General features: G+C 44.3%; 1 protein-coding gene across 1 annotated transcript; it reads left to right on the top strand.

The window, feature by feature from the left end:
• The first annotated feature begins 1,200 nt into the window (after positions 1-1,200).
• Positions 1,201-13,332, top strand: LAMP5 (lysosome associated membrane protein 5). Its single transcript, XM_089895455.1, has 5 exons — positions 1,201-1,264; positions 1,797-1,969; positions 2,340-2,700; positions 4,063-4,251; positions 12,633-13,332. Exons 1-5 carry the CDS (start codon positions 1,201-1,203, stop codon positions 12,809-12,811), a joined length of 966 nt encoding a protein of 321 aa, XP_089751581.1. The 3' UTR covers positions 12,812-13,332.
• The last annotated feature ends 7,741 nt before the right edge of the window (positions 13,333-21,073 follow it).

The raw sequence follows: 21,073 nt of genomic DNA, 5'->3' as shown, positions 1-21,073 counted from the left end.
TTTGACAATGAACATGAAAATACTTTGCAATTTGCCCCTTATTATGACATTGTTTTATGACATTATATTGTTGATTTTTCATATAATGAAATTGCCGCTAAGAAATAAAATATTTGGACATCACTACAATTGATTAGGACAGTATGTCTATTGCTGAAAGTGCTGTATTCAGATTTATGGAGCAAAAAATTTAAAAATCAAGCAAGTTATTAAAAAGTGTAAATATAGGAATTAGCCCCGTAGTATTTGTTTTTTCTGTCCCACTAGATGCTGTAGAGTATTATATGTGTGCATGCGCGCGCGCGCGTGTGTGTGTGTGTGTGTGTGTATAACTAGGACTGTCCTAAAAATGCTACATAACCCTCACAAACTTTGGGTTCACTTACATTCCTCTTAGCAGAGTAGTCACGATATAATGAGCGAGGGTAGGTGACCCCAGAGTTCAAAGTCCTCATGCAATCAGAGAACAGAACTCACAAAAAACAAGCCCAAATAGACATACTGCATTGACTAACGGCCTCACTTGAGGAGGCATCAGTTTAACTTTAAACCCTGAGCTCGTGAGAGCAGGGGAGAGAAGGCGATGTCTCCAAATGCAGGAAGCTGTTGCCATAGCATTTTCCTTCCCTATTCCTGCCTACGCCTCCTCCCCCAAAGCAGCAACAATTTGCGCTCCACCGTTTTCCTTCAGGAGCTAGAAGCATTTTCAGAAGCCAGGACTCCAGTGGTGTGATGTCTTCACCACCTAATCACTGTACTGGTAGGGATATTGAATAAGTCGGAGGGTGCTATTAAGTTTCTCAGGATAGACTCATCTTTGCGGATGCAGTTGCAGCGCAGAAACAGACTCAGGGGGAATTTTAGCCTTCCCAAATTTCATTGGAGCTCTGCACAAGCCCAGCCACAATCACTCCAGCAATACAACCGAATCCTTTCAGCACTCGCAGCCGTGGACAGCTCCCTCGCCACGCGGTCCTTTCCTCTGCAGTGAGCACATTAGCGTTCACCCTGCCCGGGTCGGTGCGGTACTCCATCTACACCAAGTCCGCCAGTGCGTACGGAACGCGCGCTCCCTCCCTCCTCCCTCTCGGTGCCCCCGCCCCTCGCTCACTCAGGCTCACTCCAGCGGCGACTTTGAGGGATTCCCTCTCGGGCGGCCTCTGCAGCAGCACCACTGGCCTTATTCGCTGCTCCGCGAGGATGGATCTCCGAGGAAGAGCCGTTCTCGGCATAAATAGACTTCGAGTTCTTCTGATGCTCTTCCGTGAGTAGCGTTTCGGCAACCGCCAGAGCAGGGTGCACTCTTTGCAGAGAATAGAACTGGCACAGTAAAGCCATTAGCTTAAGGTCAAAACGTGGCCCTAATGTTTGGCGGGTTTGTTCTTTTTTGGGGGGAGGAGGGGAGGACCTTCCCATCAGTGACAGGGAATTCCCCAGAGAGCCACACACTTGTACGCCAATCCCAGACACGATGCTGCACAGGCCTGCTTCGAGGGCTCAGAGCACTGGCGAGAAAGCTTTGGTTTAAAAGCCTAAGATGAAGAAAAACGCCAGTCGGATTACAAATTAATAAGGCTTTAAATGTTTTTTAATTTTATTTTTATTATAAATTAACAGCAACGAAGTCGAATTTGTTGGTGCTAGGTCAGCGAAACGGCTCTCAGAGAGCCCTGCAGCCGGCAAGGAACTTGGGCAGCCCAAAGCCCGCAGACCTCCTTGTCTCTCCACCCCTGTGCCCGAGACGCGTGGGCTCGCTGAGCCCCTAACCGATAGGATTTTTTGTTTGTTTTCTGCAGATACAATGGCTCGAATCATGGCAGAACAAGAAGTGGAGAATCTCTCAGGCCTCTCCACTAACCCTGAAAAAGATATATTTGTGGTGCGGGAAAATGGGACGACGTGTCTCATGGCAGAGTTTGCAGCCAAATTTATTGTCCCTTATGATGTGTGGGCCAGCAATTATGTAGATGTAAGGCACTTTTTCCCTCGCAGCTTGCTCCTAGGGCTCCAGGGACGAAGGGCACCTTCCTTCAAGACCCTGTGAAGACCTGGGTCGCCCGCCTTCCCCCCTGCACCCTGCAGGCTGCTCCCAAATGCTGCATGGGGGTTCCCGCTTGTAATGCCTTCTGCTCGCCCCGCCTGCTTTGAAAGTAAATCCCTCTCTCTCCTTCCCTAACGGCCGGGTCTGCACGCAGAGCATCTAACCGCATGTTCCTGGACCTGGGAGCGCGCGCGCAAAGGAGTGCCCAGGCGTGCGACCCGGAGTTTGGACGCGCTGCCCTTTACAGCCCCCACTGGGGCTCGCGCGTTGAGGGGGTGCGGGGCGTCTGTGTTCCCAGCTAATCACGGAACAGGCTGATATCTCACTGACCCGGGGAGCTGAGGTGAAGGGCCACTGTGGCCACAACGAGTCGGAGCTGCAGGTGTTCTGGGTGGATCGCGCGTACGCGCTCAAAATGCTCTTTGTAAAGGTAACTGCTAATGGGGCGCTCAGAGGGGTTGCAGACTCCGGGTGGGTGTGGGTAGGGGCCGCCCCTCAGTTTCCCCACCCAGATCTGCTCTGGCGGTTAACGCGCGCCTGCCCCGCTCGGCAGGAAAGTCACAACACGTCCAAGGGACCCGAGGCGACGTGGAGGCTGAGCAAGGTCCAGTTTGTCTATGACTCCTCGGAGAAGACCCATTTTAAAGACGCGGTCAGTGGTGAGTAGAGACCAGCAGGGCTCGGAAAGGAGCCCGGGCAAGCGCAGACACTGCAGGGATCTCAGTCTTGGAGGCCGAATTCCTCAGGGTCAGGGCCTTGCGCTCCCAGGCCAAGTTAGCCCTGGGCTTGCTCTCCAAGGTGGAGGAAGCAAGCGGGAGCGCGGGTGGGTCCTCTGGCCTTCAGGCCTTGTAGATGCGCAAGAAACCCAGGGCCTGAGGCCCAGCCTGTCACCCATCACCTGATCCTGGATGAGATGTCTCTTGAGGGACTGTCTTCCTGTGGCTGCTTCAGGATGGCTTTCTTATGATTTGTCCTTTAAAGAAGCACGGAGAAGGGCAAAGCTGTATTTTTATTTTCTTCTGCACCCCCGTTTTTATTCTTATGCGCTAAAACTTCAAGGGGGACAGTATGACTTTCATTTTGGGTCAGAATCTGATGGCCTTCAGATCTTTTGGCGCATTGCTCAGGCCTCACTGCAATCTTCAGTCATCCACTGCGGCCACCCCAGAGTGGATTCTGAACCATGTCCTTAATTTATTAGCTTTTCATGCCCATCACTACAACAACTACCCAGATCCTCCAAAAATATTGTGGCAAGGGATATCTAGGCTCCAAATAACAATGCTGGGATCTGCAGGCACCATCAAAGACCACATTTAAATTTATGTATTTATTTTGTAAATTGTCTGATCTACTCACAATGAAGCCTTTCATCACCTGGGCACCTGAGTTGGGAAACGATTTTTATTGAACATGTATAAGAATACATATGTCATCTTTTCCGTTTCACCCCTGATCATCGCAGTAAAAAGGGCAATTTTGTCTCTTCATCAAAATTCATATTCAAACGTTTCACACAGTTAAATTAGACCAAAAAAAGGAAAAAAAAAAAAAAAACCTTAATCCAGAAAAGGAGGAAAAGGGGTGAGGCAGGCTTCCAAAGAATATGTACGCACACAAGGGCATCTGCTCAGAGTACTAGCAGCAGCCATGCTTTGATGAGGAAGATATTTTATCTTCTGCGGGCCCGTGCGAGGTGTAGGATACCAAGTCACTGTTCGTTGTGGATCTTTGGAATCTCTGTTGTGAGGTCTTATACAGTAAAAAGGGTTGGGGTTTTAGGTATCACTTTATTCTTCCAAAAGGAAATTCCACATTAATATTTAAGAAATCCATGTTCATGAAAGAATGGGTGCATTCACATTTGCATAGCCCCAGCCGGGCAAGGCAACAGGGCATGTCAGCAGAGGATCAGAGGGGGGTTCTGGGCTAAGAGGCAAAGGTCAACTATCTGGATCACCATAATGAGAGTTCTGCCAGCCCTATAGGGGCCTAACCATTGCTCTGCGCCTTCCCTGCAGCCGGGAAGCACACAGCCAACTCGCATCATCTCTCTGCCTTGGTCACCCCAGCTGGAAAGTCCTATGAATGTCAAGCTCAGCAGACCATTTCACTAGCCTCCAGTGATCCGCAGAAGACGGTCACCATGATCCTGTCTGCAGTCCACATCCAGCCCTTTGACATCATCTCTGATTTTGTCTTCAGTGAAGGTAGGTTGGTGGGGAGGCAGGAGGAGAGGGAGAGGAAGGAAGCAAAGGCCGACCTCAAGATGGATGTGGAAGGCAACCTGCCAGGGTACCAGGCTGTTACCACGTGGACTTTCTCTAGGATATCATGGCGCTGCCTCCCTCTATAATATTTTTCAAAGACTAAAGGCAACAAACTGAATTGTATCAACTTCAATGGCTTTCTCTTTCATCTTCCATCTCTTCCTCCTTCACTTCCTTCTTTTCCTCACTCTTTCTCTCCCTCCCTTCTTTGTCTCTGTTTTCTTCCTTCCTCCCTCCCTTCCTTTTTTCCCTTATTTTTTCATCTTTCCCTTCCTCCCCTCCTTTGCCAAAAAAAGGAAAGTGGATAGGGAGAAAGATAAGAAAGTCAGCTGAAAAAAATATATAATTTTGATGCAAGTTTCCCAAGGAGAAGGCAGCTAAAAACCCCAAGCAGCTATTGCAAGAGCCGTGGATTGGAGAAGGGCCTTTGCTTGCGTGGGCCTCAGTTTCACCATGGTCTCTAAACGCTTCCAGCCCTAGGCTCTACCACTGTGAGTCTAAGTTTTTGTGTGACCAGAATGCAATAGAGGTGTGTGTGTGTGTGTGTGTGTGTGTGTGTGTGTGTGTGTGTACAGGTTACAGAGAGAGACTCATGGAGACCTGCCTCTGTCCAGCTCTCACCTTTGTGTGGAGGGACACCCATGAGGTTCCAAGGAGGCAAGGTCCCTGATCTGCTCCCTCTGGGGCATGCAAGAAGGCTTCTTCGCAGTCTATGCGAGCCCTGGAAGGGGGTCAGGCAGGATCCAGCTGGAGCAGGTTCAGGGTGTCCATATCTTCCTGGTTCTCTGCATCCCAGAAGAAGGGCAGGAGAGAAGCTCACATTCTGCAATTTGTCCAAATCTAGCAACAATTTACTCTGGGCAAGTGGAGTAAGTGAATTCTTCCATTCATTTTTTTTTCTCTCTCTCTCTATTGTCTGGAGGAGGTTGTTAAAGGCAGTTTGATATTCTCATTTATTCCTTGTGGTTAAGAAATGGGGAGAGATTCTGACTGCTTTATTGATGCCTACCTTTGGGCTGGTGGTCCCCAGGTGAATACAACGATTTGAATGTGTAGGATATTAGGGAATGCCCACCTGGGTCACACACAAATCATTAAATCAGTCCCAAGGAGTCCAGCTTTCATTAAATGCCCCGCCCATTCAAAGTATATGGAATAGAATCCCTCCCCCCATGATTTACTCAGAAGGCATTTAGGAATTCCTAAGTTAAACTTTCCTAAAGAGAAAGGCCTCCTTCTTATTCATCTTTATATTTTTAGCACCAAATACAGTGCTTGGCACATTGCAGATGCCCTGTTAACTTTGGCTGAATTGATATTCCGAAGCTGTGGGCTCAATTAATAGAGACTTGCAAATGCTTCAAAGCCAGGCAAATCAGAATTTAATAGATTTAGTACAGCAGTGCCATGCCTACCTGTTATGGCTCTTACCTGTATGGGCTATCCCATCTTAATGTGTTTTCTACAAAATTGAAACTAAACTAAACGCCAAGATCTTAATACTAAAAAATACTGTTGATTATGAAAGTATTTATAAAATGTGAGTGTCTTTCTTAAACTGAAAATATTAAATGTAATTAAAAGTAAGTGGACTTATGATTATGGATGGCCCAGAATTCATTTTGAAAATATTGGATCACATAGTCCCCAGGGTCCCTACCATAGATACTTCTGAGTTTGTATAGGTACTTTCAGTAGTCTCTAGTTACTCTTTGTGTTTCTCTGGTCAATGGTTTTTAGACACTTCTTCATTTCTTGGTACTACTGGTGCTGTAATTGCTGCTTTTACTAATTCCTTATCACAATCTCACCCTAACCCTCTCTGGGTTATTTCTAAGTTGCTGCTTATAGTCATTTATGAATGGAGAAATCAGATCTCATAGATGTTGGAATTGTGTACAAAATAAGAGTAACTGAGTACTGAATAAGAACCAGAGCTGTTTTCCTAAAAATCAGTGATATTCTTGGCATAGATTTAATTATGTTTTTGCATAAAAAGCAGTTCTTATCCACTTCCAGGGCTTAAATAGATAGATTTAGACAGTTTGTAAGCATGCATAACTTCCTAAATGCAGATATATTAAGCACAAGCAAATTGCACTTGTCTCACCCAGGCTTTTCTGGGGAATAATTAGGGTGTTGCCTCCTGTATGGTGCCCTGGGGCTCAAGCCTTGACACTCCCGGGAGGAGGCAAGCCTTATTCAGGATCTCTCACTGAATCAATGTGCCTTTGTGTGGCAGGGCTCCTTTTGCTCCTGGTTCCTCCTGTCTGTGCCTCTCAGCACCTGTCCCCAGTGTGTTTTGTAAGAGATCATTTTATTTGATTTGGTGGAATCTGAAAGATTCCTTTTGGAGTGCCTTTTCGGGACCTGGCACTTGGACCCCACTCCCCAGAATAGAAAGAGGCTCTGATGTGTTGCTAATGCCTGTGTGGGTGAGTGAAGCCTGCCTGCATTGCGGTGGGGAGGGCACCTGGTCATATGTCTGACGCCCACTGCAGGGCTGTGTACATGCGTTCTGTCATGTGCAAGCAGGACCTGCAGCATAAGGGCTTCCAATGAAGAGCCTATTCCCTGTGTAAGGGGGTCATGCCTGGCAGTCTGCAGTCTCCCACCTGCCTCCTTCATAGATTCTGAGAAAAGCAAGAAAAGGTCAGTGAAATGGGTTAGTGGGCACTCATAGAGGCTGAGAGCAGCCCAGGTGGGGATGACATCCTTATCACACAAATCCCTTTAGACCGTTGAGCTTTGCTACTATGCTGATCCCTAATGAAAGTAGCCCAGAGGCTCCAGATCACTGTGCACAGCTCTGGTGATCTTGTTAACATGCCAAGTCAAGTCTGGTTCTGTAGGTCTGGGGGCGGGGCCCAAGAGGCTCCATTTCTAGCAAGCTCCTTGCTGATACTGCTGGCCATGGCAAACTGTCGTTAGGGGTATTTGAGGGATTTTGAGCTGATCAAGGAATATGATATGACCATGAGACGCAGAAACACACAAGCTTCATTGGGTGGCACTTGGACAGGTTGTGTAAGGAAAGTCCCTCACAGCATGGGACCGTCCAGAAGAAGGCTTACAGCACCCTGGGGACCACTATCCCAAAGGAAAGGAGGATAAGGGATGTCCTGGCAGGGAGAGGGGTGTCAGGAGGGGGCTTATGGATCTAGGTGATGTCACTTAGCAGCACGGGGAGGAGTCTTTGGGTCAGAGAGCTCGGGGGGCAGCAGAAGCTTAGGGCCTTATCTATCCTATCAGTGGGTAACAGCTGTTGGGTGAGATTTGTATGCAAAGCAGACAGGCCCTAGATGGCTAAACGTGTCTGTTTGGGCTGTTTTTTTTGTTTGTTTTTTTTAAATAATTGGATGTGGGTCTCAGCCTGCAGTGAAAATATAAACCACCGAGGGGCCAATCCATGGAGGCCAGCTTATTTCTATAACAGGTACACTTGGTGTGGCAACTCAGCCCGCAGTTCAAGGCAGCCCATGTGTCTCAGCTGGTGTTGGGTAACTTGTCCTTCCACAATTCATTCCTGGTAGTGAGTCCCTTTGAGGCCCCAGGAGAACTCTGACTGTGCTAGCATGGAGGATGCATCACTGGGAGGGAACAGATCAGCCTGAGTATTTTAATGGCTTGAATTAAAGGCGACTCTCACGCATAAAGACAGAAGAAACGTAATAGAACACGAAGGTGCCTCTGTGCCCCTTTGTTAAACACTCAGGTTTAATGGGCATTTAAGTCGCCACATATAGACTGGGCCCATCTTAATTCTCAAGGGGGGAAACAAACAAATAAAGAGACCTGTGAAGAAGGTACTGAGATCCCTGTTTACAGTGGAGAAGCTGAGGCTTAGGGGTAAAGCTACTGGCCAAGACTGCGCTCCTTGTGGCTGCCAGGGCTGGGACAGGAACCTGTCTTTGGGTATCAGATCCTGTGCTCTTAGCCTCTCCAAGCCTCAGCTGCTGCAGCTGAGCAACTGTACCAGACATGTGAATGCAGGGGGCCATCTTCAGAAAGGTTGTCGGGTGCTCTGAATTCATGAGCTTATCATTGTTTCTAACAGTGTGTTTGGGAGATACCACCTGATCTGTATTTTACCCAGATCTATAGGACAAATGATCTGTGTTTTAGTGGAAATGAATGTACATCATCCCCAACTGAGCGCCCCAAGGTTGGCTGCCATGCTGCAAACCGGGGCATGGTGAGCCGATGCTGATCCAGAGCGCTGTGTACACCTGTGGTTTGCATGGCACCTCTCAGCCAAGAAACATGCCACCTGAGTAGTTGCTCCTTCTCAGAGCCTCCTGGGGAAGCATCCAGAGGGATTTAATCCTGTTATTAACGCCACAGATAACTGTGTCGAGGGCTGGAATACAGAGGCCTAGCGCAGGGCCGCATAGCCAGCCAGTCGTAGCATTCTGTGTCCTTGCTACTGCTCTGGAGCCTAGTGTTTTAGGTTGGGTTCCCCAAGAAGCATATCCTCTATAAGCATGTAAGGGCAAGTAGTTTATTTAGGTGGTTCTAGAAGGCACTGCTAGTGGAGTGGGGAAGTGAGGTGAGAAGGCAAGGAAGCTAGTACAGGTGCATAAGTGAGCAGGTTACCACTGTGGGCACCGGGGCTCACACTGCTGGAACTTCTGGGAAAGAGCATGGTACCCACCTGAGTTACCCTCCAACTCCCATCTGCCACTGATGGCTGCTGGGGTGGGGAAGGGGGGCGTTGACTCTCCAGGATGTCTAACCTGCCCTGTAGTCAAAGCCTATTGGAATGGGTGGGAATGGTGTATACCAAGGTCATAGGACCCTGTTGGTGTCTGTACACCTGTACACCCGGTACTGGGATATAGGAACTTTCCCTGCCCTGGTGGAGCTTACAGGCTAGTGGGAAAGAGTTTATACAGCTCTTCCTTGTGCACAGGGATGTTCCTGGCACACACTGGCATCAATCAGTAATTGTTTTCTTACTTACTGTTGTGCTTACATCTTGGTGAGAGTATCTGCTTGTCTCCAGCCAAAGATCTCCAAAGCCCACTCATCTTAACATCTTCTCAGTACACAAAATACATTTTGCTGAGGTTACAGGAGTCCCGAGCCAGTCCAGAGAAGATATGGAAAGAGGGACAAACCCCTCCCTCCAGTTGCCCTATCAGACAGCAGAGGGAAGCACAGCCAGCAAAAGGCTTGCCCACCTTCTCCAACAAGAAAAGTCTGTGGCGCTAGCAGAGCTGGAGAAAGCAATCAGCTTGCCTCCTGGTCCGTGGCCCATCTCAATGCTGTTCATTTGGAGCTGCTTTTCATTAAGACCTTTCACAGTTTGTTTGCCTCAGGGAGTAAATACAACTTTAAAATGCTGTGGTCATCAAACAAAACAAAATAACACACACATCTGGAAAAGAGAACCTAAGATGGTTCAGGGTTGAATTGGGCACTCCAGGTTTGTGGCTGAGGGGACTTGAACTGGCAGCCGGCAGTTACGCCATTTTGTCTGATCTGTCTTCATCTGGTTCTTTGCAATGACTGGGATGGTTGTTGCTTTTTCCAATCATGGGCCATCCACCCTGGGCCTCTGTTTTGTGTTCTCTAGAACTGTAAGTCCAGCCAGGGCAGAGGTGTGAGGGACCCCAAGACCTGTGGAGATGAACAGGGAGTCAGGGGTCTCCGAGCACCCAAAGCCAGATGCTGAGCTGGACTAAGCCAAGGGATGCTCTTCTCCCAGACAGAGATCGAGGCCAGCTGTCCTTGCTCTATAATCTGTGGGTTGTATAATCAGTTCATTGCACAGGCTCACAATCCTGGAGTGCATAGTGTTTGTGTATAGAATTCAAGGGGTCTGTAAATTTCAATAGGAAACATTTACATCTTTATTTTCTTTAATTTCTAATTAATGTTTAACATTTCCTTCAATTATAAATAAAGGTAACAACCCACAGTAGTATTAATCATACCTATGACTTTGTCACCAATATAAATAATAGTCTTGTTCTTCCCACATGTTTGCGCAGATCTTGCAAAGTAACAGTTATGCTTCTCCCTACTTTGCAATCACAGCCAGTATACCTGTGTACTAATAAATATATATATAACTGTCCCTCATATTATTTTAAAATATTTTAATAGATGAACTTCAGTGTAGTTTGTTTTCTTTGTAATCTTATGTGTTTTATTTTTATGCAATCATAAGTATTCTGAGAAGGGGTAGAGTTTCATCACACTGACACTAAAAAGATTATAACCTCTGCTTTAGTGGGTCATGACCAGCACTGTTTTAAATGAAAGAGGATAGTACAGGGGATAAATTATTAGAGGCACAAAGTAAGGAAAACCATTGTTTTATAACACTTTGGTTTTAGTTATGTATGTATACGTATGTTCTGGGTTGTAATGTAAAATACTGTTTTTCCTGGGGGTCAAAGGCAGAGTTTGAAGACAGTGGCTTAAGCCTGAGAGGGGAATGCGTGTTTTTTTTTTTTTATGGGTTCACAATCTCTCATCTAAAACCCTTGGGGCTAGATGTTTCTCAGAATTCAGAATAATTTTGGACTTTAGGAAGATAATACAGTGCATTGTCCATATATTATATAAGACCCAGAAGACTCAGGGAAGCTCCTGTAATCAAACAGATTAATGAATCTGTTTCCTGCAGTGAAACACATGAATCTTCATGCTAAGGAAGAGAAATGAGAATCAGAGCAGCCAGCTTTTGCTGCCACATGAACGATACAAAGTACTTGTGGTTTCTAGAGCTTTGTGGATTTTGGAATGGTGGGTAAGGGAAAGAGAACTCAGGAATTCCCCTTTCTTTGACCACTTAATGAATGGGGATGGGTGGGGAAGGGGATTCAGTATTTTTCATGATAATTTTTGACATCCCCTTATTTTCCCATAATTACTTTTGACTTCTTGTCCATAGTTTAATACTCCCTTTATATTCTTCTCCAGTGATGTGTTTAATTCAGGTTTTCTCCTAAGGCAACAAAACAATTTTTAAAGAAATAAACTCCACAATGGGAGAGGCCACAACAGTGAGAGGCCCACGTACCACAAAATTAAAAAAAAAAAAAAAGAAAGAAACTATAATAATATTTTGACCATAATTTTTTGCCAAAATACACCATGCTTTTCTCCTCTATCTTCTTTAAAGGATGGTGTATTAGATGATTTTTCCCATAACTATTCCAAATTTATTATCCATTTAAAGCTAATACTTTTGGCACCACAATTCTGAAACCAGTTCTGATGTGTGTGGTGTAAATCCATCAAACTCTACACTTTCTTTTTTAAATGGTGGTATAATTTACATATATCAAAATGCACAAATCTGAAGTGCTAACTCAGTATGCTTTTACCTATACTTGCAGTCACATAATCCTCACCTAAATCAACAGTCAGAACATTTCCATCACACCTGAAGTTCTCTTGTGTCTTGTTCTGCAAGACACACTGTTCCCCACTGTTCTGACTTCAATCACCATAGACTTAGCTTTGCCTGCCCTTGAACTTCATATAAATGGAGTCATACAACATGTACTCTTTTGTGTCTGACAGTTTTCACTCAACATAATATTTTTGAGATGCATCCATTTTGTTACGTGGAGCCATAGTTCATGCCTTGGTATTGTTGATTAATATTCCATTGTATGAATATACCACAGTTTATTTATCCATTCTACTCTGATGGACATTTTGGTTGTTTCTGGTTTTAAGCTATTATGAATAAAGCTCCTATGAACATTTATGTTCAAGTCTTTTTGTGTCCATATGTTTTCATTGCTCTTGGGTAAATTCCTAGGAGTGGAATGCTGGGTTATAAGGTAGGTGTATATTTATCCTTACCTTACTACAAAGTGATTGTACCATTTCCCACCAATGGTGGACAAGAGCTCCAATTGCTCTGTATCATTGACAACACCTGGTACTTTCAGATTATCTAAAAGGTGTATTTTGTCTGTGATTCTATGCACATTATACACCAGTAAAAAGTTTAAAAAATTAAATAAACAATAGAAATGATGGTGGTTGTGCCTAATGCCCAAACTCTGAAAATTTGCATAAATCATTTGGAAGCTTTATTGACATTGGCCTGGAATCCAATAACCTGAATATTGCCCTATTTAACTGATGTATTTTTATTTTACACTATGCAGAAATTTTAAGGAATTGGGCCTTAAGTTTGGTTGGGAAGTATTGTTTCTGAAAAAGAAAATATCTCTGAAGTTTCCTTGAGAAATCTTCTCACCTCTATCTGCCTTTTAGTTTTCTTGAGCAGACATATGATTCAGAATATTTTGGCAGGAGCTCATTGCTTTTCTTCTTCTTTCCCATTTCAGAGCATAAATGCCCAGTGGATGAGCGGGAGCAGTTGGAGGAAACCTTGCCCCTGATTTTGGGGCTCATCTTGGGCCTCGTCATTGTGGTAACGCTGGTGATTTACCATCTCCACCACAAAATGACTGCCAACCAGGTCCAGATCCCTAGGGACCGATCCCAATATAAGCACATGGGCTAGAAACTATTAGGCAGACAGACCCCAGCCCCCCTCCACTGGCTGGATCAGGTAGAAAAACAAAAGCACTTTCCACCTGTACATGGGATATACCAACATAGCTGCAATCAAACAGACGTGGGTATTCAAGGCTTGCTTGGCCTGCATCCATGCTTAAATCGCAGGATGGGGGGATTCTTTCGGATTCATGGGGTGAAGGACAGTTGCTGGGGAGTGGAAGGGAGGGGTCAGCCAGCTTTTACACTCATCGTGGCTTGGCTTTGACTCTCCAAGCAGCAACTCATAAAACTCGGAAAGGTATATGACTCTGAAGTTTAGGGATTGAAACCACACTTCGTTTGGAAAGACACCCCTTAAGATTCAAGAGGAATATTGGAGGCTTTGCTCCCTTGAACACAGATGGCTTACCCTATACTGTTGTCAACGTACACAAAATACAGCCTCACGCTCCCTGCAGCAAGACCCCTGAAAGTGACCCATGCTTCTGGCTGGCGTTCTGCATGTCTAGTGATTGTCTTGGGAATGTTTCACTGCTACCTGCACCCAGTGAATTCACAGCACAAGAACCTGTTTAATGTAACTATGCAGAGTTGTTCGGACTTCATAGTGTGTCAGGTCCAAGTAAGGGGACCTGAAGAATCAATCCATGTGAGTTTGTTTTTCAAAATGAATTAAAACACACTACTGTCTAACATTTGAATGCTTTCTTGAAATAAGAAAACAGACTCAAATGGTTTCTGGGGCACCCAGAGGAGAGAGGGGAATGATGAAGACAGGATTTCATTTCTGCAAGAGGAAAAGCAAAGAAAGAGCAAGGAAACAATGGGGGAGGGGGAGGGAGTTGGCTTTTCCAGGTGAAAACACGTGGATTTATTTTGGCAAATATAAGTAGTTTTAATAATGGCACCTCTTGAATGATGGGTCTAATATAGCTTCTGGTGCTTCTTGGTCTTGAGTCTGGCATTTCACTTTGGATTAAAAAGCTGGACTGAACATAGTAGCTTAGGTTGACTTTTATTTGTGATAAAATGTAATTTACTGAAATTCCCTAGAGAAATGTACATAGTTTGGATTTCACTCACTTTCTACATAATCATTTTTCAGAAGATCTGAGCAGGGGTAGGGGAAATCCTTTTCTTTGGTGTTAGGGTGGGAATCCCCCTACCCCTGTAAAATCATCACCACGTGAGAGGAAGCGCATGAGTTATCTCCCCAAGTCTTCAATTGTTGGCAGTAGCACATCCTTAGAAGTTCATTATACCAGCAAATCTTGATAACTATCAGCCAGTTGCTCTCCTATTATCCATTTGTTTGCTGCTCCGGCAACCTCAGTCTTTCCCTGCATGACTTCTTCTCAGTGCCTGCCTGGTCAGTGAGGAACAAGCCCTGATTCCTCATGAAAGTTGCCTGTTGCACAAGAAAAAAGAGACGCCTTTTTTTTTTTTTTTTTTTTTAGCGGTATGCGGGCCTCTCACTGCTGTGGCCTCTCCCGTTGCAGAGCACAGGCTCTGGACGTGCAGGCTCAGCGGCCATGGCTCACGGTCCCAGCCGCTCCGCGGCATGTGGGATCTTCCAGGACCAGGGCACGAACCCGTGTCCCTTGCATCGGCAGGCGGACCCTAAACCACTGCGCCACCAGGGAAGCCCAAGAGACGCCTTTGGTGCCAGCGGAGGCAAACAACCCCCACCCCACCCACGTGTCCTCCACCCTTCCGTCATCTGTGATCATCTCACCCCCACGACCCAAACATGACAAGCCCTCTCCCTTTTAGCATCTCATGTATTTTTAGGAAACTTCCTACTTATCTGGAACCATCCAAGGATCTGCGGAGAAACAGACACTTAGGTGTATCCACTTTAGAAAACATTTTTAGGCTTTCTGAGTCGTACTTCTGAAAACTCCATCTTTACTTAATTTAATCTACTTTTACAAAAGTAAATTTGTTTTTTTAAAAAATTTTGCTTTCACAAGACAGGACTCATTACTATTTTTGGAATTGTCATTCATTCATTCAACAAACAGTTTTTGAGCACATACTGAGTGCAGGCTCAGTGCTGGGTGTACAGTAGTAAACGACAACTGGGAGTCTATAGGGGGAGAACAGACAAGAAAACACACACGCATACATGTGTGTACACACACACACACACACACACACAGGTCATTCTAAACAGAACAAAGTGCCCTGGCGCTTTACAAAGTGTTGCCATATGGCTACGTCCCTGTGTCTAAGCTAATTAAATCTTTCTAGAATCCAAATTTCTTAATTCTCAAAATTAAGAGTGATTTTTTTTCCACCTGTGATATGCAGTACATATAAAACGCCTTATTACTACGTCTGTTATTGTTACTATTAATCACGGCATCTTTATTTAGCAGTCCTAAAATTAGGTCTCAAGTTCAGCCTAATTTCTATGAACCTCGCCTTATTTTTCTTAGCCCTTTTTAATCTTCATCATCAACTAAGCAGAATAAAAGGGGGCCTCCTGATGAGGGCAGGGCCAGTGGTCTATGGGTGGACAAGGCAAGGTGTCCAGAGGGATGACTCATGTTCATTGTCATTGTCCTGCGTTTCATGGAGGCTCCTGCAGCAGGAACAAGCTGTGGGGTGGCTCCTCTATTTGCATTGTTTCCTGAGCTCAGAGACAAGAAAGAAAACAAACAGATAATCCACAGATGCTCAATTACCCCTTTAACTGTCATTTTTCTTTTTTACTGGAGTTTTAAACACAAACGCCTCTGGGCACAAAAGGATGTTGTGTCTGGTTGCTGCTCTGCTGGCCTGGAAAAGCCAGGCTGGATGAACCATATGCATGTTTCTTTCGGGGAAGGAGGAGTTTGATTTCAATTCTGAGAGTGGTTCTTTGCAGGGTTCCCCCATTTTCGGCAAATAGCTCCCAGTGAAGCTGCCTCAGAGAACAGGGAAGACTGTTCTCCACCCCAAGAAAACCCTCTAAACTATAACCACTCTTTTCTCACCAATTCTAATGTTTCCATTAACAAAGACTTGTCGAAGCCACATGGATGGGGGAGACAACAGAGATACGAGAATGGAGAAGTGGGAGGAAGATGGAAGGAATGACCTGCAGCGTCTGGTGGAGGTAGCAGGTAGTGCGTGCACTGGGGTTGTTTACAGGGGAGGGTAGTCCAAACCAGCAGTGGGCACAAACACCTCCCTGGAACAAACACCCAAGCAGCTTGAACCAGATAGACACAGCTTTCAATGTGTGTCTCAAAGTGCAGTTTGCAAGCAGCCTGTATCAGAATCATCTCAGGGGGTCGTTGAAAAATGTCAGTTCTAGGGCATCAACCCAGTGATTGAGAATCTCTATGGTGAGACCCTAGAATTGGTATTCTGACTACTTGCTCTCTCCAGATAATTCTGGTTTAGTAGTATGACAACTTCTGGTTAAAAAAGCCTTTGCTATCAGCCTACCTGCAACATTAGCCAAATTACTGGGCTTCTCTGTGCTCATTTTCTCATCTGAAAATGGAGTTCACTGTCCTCTCCTTGCAAAGTTATTTGAGGATGCATGATAGTACATTTAAGTCCCTGGCACAGCACCTGGCACACTGGAAATGCTCCATAAGAGGTATTACTAATGATATTTTTCTAGCATCCTTATTAAAATGTGTGTTCAAATTTTACCTGCCATACATGTACATGAAAGACCCCAAAAGACTAATGCAGGGTTTGTTTGTTTGTTTTTTCAATCTGGCATCCAGTTTTCTGTGTCAGTTTATTTTGAATTCAGAGTATGTTTCTATGCAAGGATTCTCTCCATCCCCAGCCCAGTGAACTGCTCAGGAGGTTGTCAGTTTGGGGGTGTCGGGGAGACGGTTGGAGTCCATGAATTTGGATGAGAAGAAACTACACCTTCAGTTTTACTAACCTCAAATGAAAGGTAGCATCTCCTTCAATTATGAACATAGGCACCAAACCACTGTAGTATAAGCAGGACCTAGGTATAAGTCATCGGCAGAAATGACCACATTATACTTGTTGCAGATACCTCCAAAAATCATTTATATTCCTTATTGGAAATTACGGCAGTTATTAGACCCATCACAGATCTTATTTAATGTATCATAACCATAACATTAAAATATATATTTTGATAACTATGCTTTAATTGGTTTCCTTTGTAAGCCTATGTATTTTACTTTATGCATTTTAAAACATTTTTCTGAGGACTCCATAGGCGTCAGACAGCCAAGAGGGTCCAGGGTGCAAAATTAGGCTAAGAACTCCAGGGCCGATGGCTACTTCAGTTGTCATTTAAACTGACGGAACCTGTCAGGTTGTCTTCTGGGGAAGGTCACAAAGGCTTATGTGACAAATGAGATAAGTATTTGTTAGCACCGATCTTGTGTTTTATAGACCCTGGTCTCGTGCTGGGGACACATCAGTGAATGAAATAGGTAAGAATCCCTGCCCTCATGAAACAGAACTCTCTCTCTCTCTCTCTCTCTCGCTCTCTCTCGCGCTCTCTCTCTCTCTCTCTCTCTCTCTCTCTGTGTGTGTGTGTGTGTGTGTGTGTGTGTGTGTGTGGTGTATTCAGGTATCACGATTCATGTGCTGTCATTGAACAAGTTGTTGGGGACTTGGTTAGGCTCAGTTAAGGTGGACCATATGTGACCTTGAAGTCCTTTCTAGCTTTAATGTTTTTTCAGAATGCTGCCAATGATGATGAGGCATAATTATCAAACCAGTTGCTATGTAGGCAAACCTTTCAGGATAAGGAGTCCCTTTGCTTTTAAAACAGTATATTTTGATTCAGAAATCAGGAACCCTCAGACTTTGTCAAGTCTCCTTTTTATCCTTCATCAGATCTATTTATGTAGGAGACATTGCTGGGGTCCCACCCATGTTCCCTCGGTCTTTCCTGGAACTCGTTTGCTGACAGTTTCTGTACATGCCCACAGCTCCCCATGTCTCCCTCCCTCTTAGTTGGAGGGAACAAACTTTGCCCACCTACAGGGCAAGATGGACGTTCTGGGGGATGATGCCCTAGATGGAGCAACTCTCAACAAACCAGGGATAGGAGATGGTGGATAAATACCCCAGCCACTTCACTGCTAGAAGGACGATTCTGGAGCATCTCTCCCAGAAGGTCTGCAGTGGGACTGAGCCCCAGGCACCCATAGTGGTGACCCATTCATTAATACACACCTTTTTTTCAAATTTCTGTCCCTCTTGGTCTCATGTCTCTACTCTGCCATGTTGAATGAGCTTCCTGGGATCATCTTCCAGGAAGGACTTGTGTGTCTGTCTTAGGTTCTCCTTTTGGCAGAACCCACACTAAGGTCATCTATTCACTTAACTCAAAATGCACACATTTCAAGGCTTACGTTGATGGGTTTGCTGCACAGTTTGGATTTGTACTATATCATGTCACTTTCACAGAACTGCTCCTGCTTGTACATTTTGTAGCTGCTTCAGACCAAATCAATCGTTTCTCTGCCTCGAATCTCATTACCGTTTCTTTGATGACACGGGGACATTCACTCGATCAGTTTGCCCAACGAGTCTGAACTCATTGAGTTGATAACTTCATAGAATGATTTTATTTTTCTAGTAATTGCTACTGAGTGTGTTCGTCCCAGTGGGTAATGGGGACACAACCATAACTCAGACTGATTCCATCTGCCTAATCCATTAAAAAAAATCAATCTCATTCAAAATCAAAATAACTCCCCTCCCCTTTGCTTGAGCTAAACTTGTATCAGAGAGAAAGAAGTAGAGTGGATAGGCAGTGGCAGGGGACAAGGTGTGCTTTCTTATCCTCCCTTTCTTTCTTCTGAGTCCCTCTTTCAAATCATGGAGTTTCAGACTAACTCGTGGCTCAAACCTATGGGGAGCTGTGGGGAAGGGAGATTCCAGTAACCCAGCTGGCTGCAGTCAGCTGCCTTGGATATTCTGTTGAGGAAGAGGAGATGCCTGAGTTTCATTTGTGTCCACCTGAAGACTACAGCCTCTGCTTTTAGAGTGGTCGTGGTGTAGATGATATATGTGGTTTTTAGAGTAAGGTTCAGCTCCTCCCCGACCCTGCCCACTGTAGAAAAGCAGCCATATTTCCCTTTGTTTCCCCCCATGGTGCATACCTCCAATGCACTCTTCAAGTTACTTAGTTAAGTGGTTGCCGTGTTCCCTGTTCTCTCTCTATGCACCATAATAAGCAGAAGAAATTGGTGTATTCTTCTGTGCCTTCCAGTGGCTTCAGGGACCTGCCTGGGGAAGGTTGCCTTCATCTTTCTCTTCCCTGGCACACAATATACTACTATTAGGAGGTCTCATCCTGCTATCTCAGGTTATTTCCTGAGGGCTTCCACTTTCTGAAATTTCCAGGTGAGAAATGAACTCCTTATTTACTAGTATCACCCTCAACTTCATGGGATAAATGTTAATGTCTTCCTTGTCACCCAAACAGGAGGAAGGGGCCCAACATTTTCTTCCAGTCTACCAGAGAGTTTCTCTAATCCAGAACATCTCCTTTTTTATATCTTTCGTGGGTAAAAGCGATCAGATCAATTCACCATCTTTGGAACAGCAGAGTAGGAACCTTCAGCCATGAATCTGGCTTTCCTTGAATTTGGCCTTCCAGAATTCAATTTGTTTTTCAGTAGTGGCATTTACATCGTAGTCTTACACCGCTTATAACCTGTGGGGATGGGAATATTTATCTTTGCTTCATGTCAACATGATATTACATATAATTTTATAGCAACTTATTTGCATTCCTCAAGATCATAAAGACACCATTCTTGTTATTCAAGAAGCAAATTCAGGAAATTACCAGAGTTTCCAATAACACGATGGGAAAAAGGCAAACATTTATTTTTATTTGCAAGTGCAGTTTCTGCCAATAGTTAGTGCTCACACGTTTTAAGCTACAGTAACTTTTGGTAAATTCAATGAAGACTTTAAAAAAGAGGCAGTGATAAGAAAATTACAGAAAAATTTCTATTACACTGTCGAAAATGTTTGGAATCCAAAATCCACTATTTTCTGCAATGGTTTTTAATATTTTCTCTGGTTAAGAAAAGATTTTTTTTCTTTCCTTTCTATTTCTACATAGTCCTGGTTAAATGAATATAGTCTGTTCCATGAACTTTTAGGACTTCCATTTTCTGGATTTAGATTATTTTAATTCGTACATACTTATATTAATATTTTAATATTTTACATAAAACATTGATTTGTTGTGTTTTATGAAACAAAATTATAGATCCTATTTATAATGAGGCATTTCCAGTTTAGGGAAAAACTGAAAATCTAATCAGTAGAAGGTCATTTTATGCCTTTTTTTTCCTTTTTAACTTTAATAAATAATTAGCAACCTATTAATTACAAACATTCTTAATTAGGCTTAGAGCAACCAGAGCATTTTCACAATTTTAAATTCATATTTGTTACAGTATGTGAAATTCAGAAAAGCCTCTGGTTTTCCAGTTTGGTAAAAAATGGCTTTCATTGGATGCAGAAGTAATAGAAACTAATGATGACTATGTAGCTTTTCCAGAGTCTTAAAGGCAAATCTATATTGGCCTACAGGTAACATGCAAATTCATCCAACAAGCAACACAAAATGTATTGTAGTAGTCATTCGTGTTTATCAACATTCAAGAAGATCTAGTCAGCAGCACAACTCTCCTATGTTGGAAACACAGAACATGGTCACAACTGAATTCGGGTCACACCCGGGAAAATCCCCGCTCCCTAATTCATTCTCTAGAATCCAGACTTCCAGTATGATACAGAAACAATAGCGACGAAGGTAAATTACAGACAAGAGTTTGGTGTGCTAGCACACAGAGTTTTAAAAACAGTAACGAACAAAACCAAACATCTTGCCCACTTCTGTCTTTTTTCCCTTTGTGAGACTGGAATTCTCACAGTCTTCTTGAAACATTCAGTTTGGAGAATGGAGTCCAAATGATCCTAGCACTGGGTTGTTGGATCAAGATGGCGGAGGGGTAGGACGTGGAGCTCACAGCCTCCTACAAGTACATCAAATGATCCTAGCACTAAAATTGTTCCTTGGAGGGGAAATTTTGCCCCAAGGGGACATCGTACCCCTTTAAGAGAGGGTACTAGGGGAAACATCCTGCTGTGCAAAAGATGGTTTGCTACTAACAGGCTTGAAGGAAAATGTGAGTTTTCAGAATATTTAGCTTTCTCCCAAGGAGTGCTTTTGGTGGTATACTGTGTCTCACATTTTATTGTACTGTATTATTTTGGGCTGGATAAATGGAATGTGCAC

This window comes from Delphinapterus leucas, chromosome 15, assembly GCF_059928025.1.
Source record: "Delphinapterus leucas isolate spDelLeu-1000000601 "Yukka" chromosome 15, BTC_Dleu_Yukka2, whole genome shotgun sequence".
Taxonomy (NCBI): Eukaryota; Metazoa; Chordata; class Mammalia; order Artiodactyla; family Monodontidae; genus Delphinapterus; species Delphinapterus leucas.
The sequence above is the reverse complement of the archived record's forward strand: the minus strand, read 5'-3'. Positions and strand labels throughout refer to the sequence as shown.

What these genes read in the sequence shown, in the direction of transcription:
- LAMP5 (XM_089895455.1), top strand. Translation starts at nt 1,201, where the DNA reads ATGGATCTCCGAGGAAGAGCCGTTCTCGGCATAAATAGACTTCGAGTT. An exon ending in AGTTCTTCTGATGCTCTTCC is followed by an intron (nt 1,265 to 1,796) that starts GTGAGTAGCGTT and finishes TGTTTTCTGCAG; the next exon opens with ATACAATGGCTCGAATCATG. An exon ending in GGGCCAGCAATTATGTAGAT is followed by an intron (nt 1,970 to 2,339) that starts GTAAGGCACTTT and finishes CTGTGTTCCCAG; the next exon opens with CTAATCACGGAACAGGCTGA.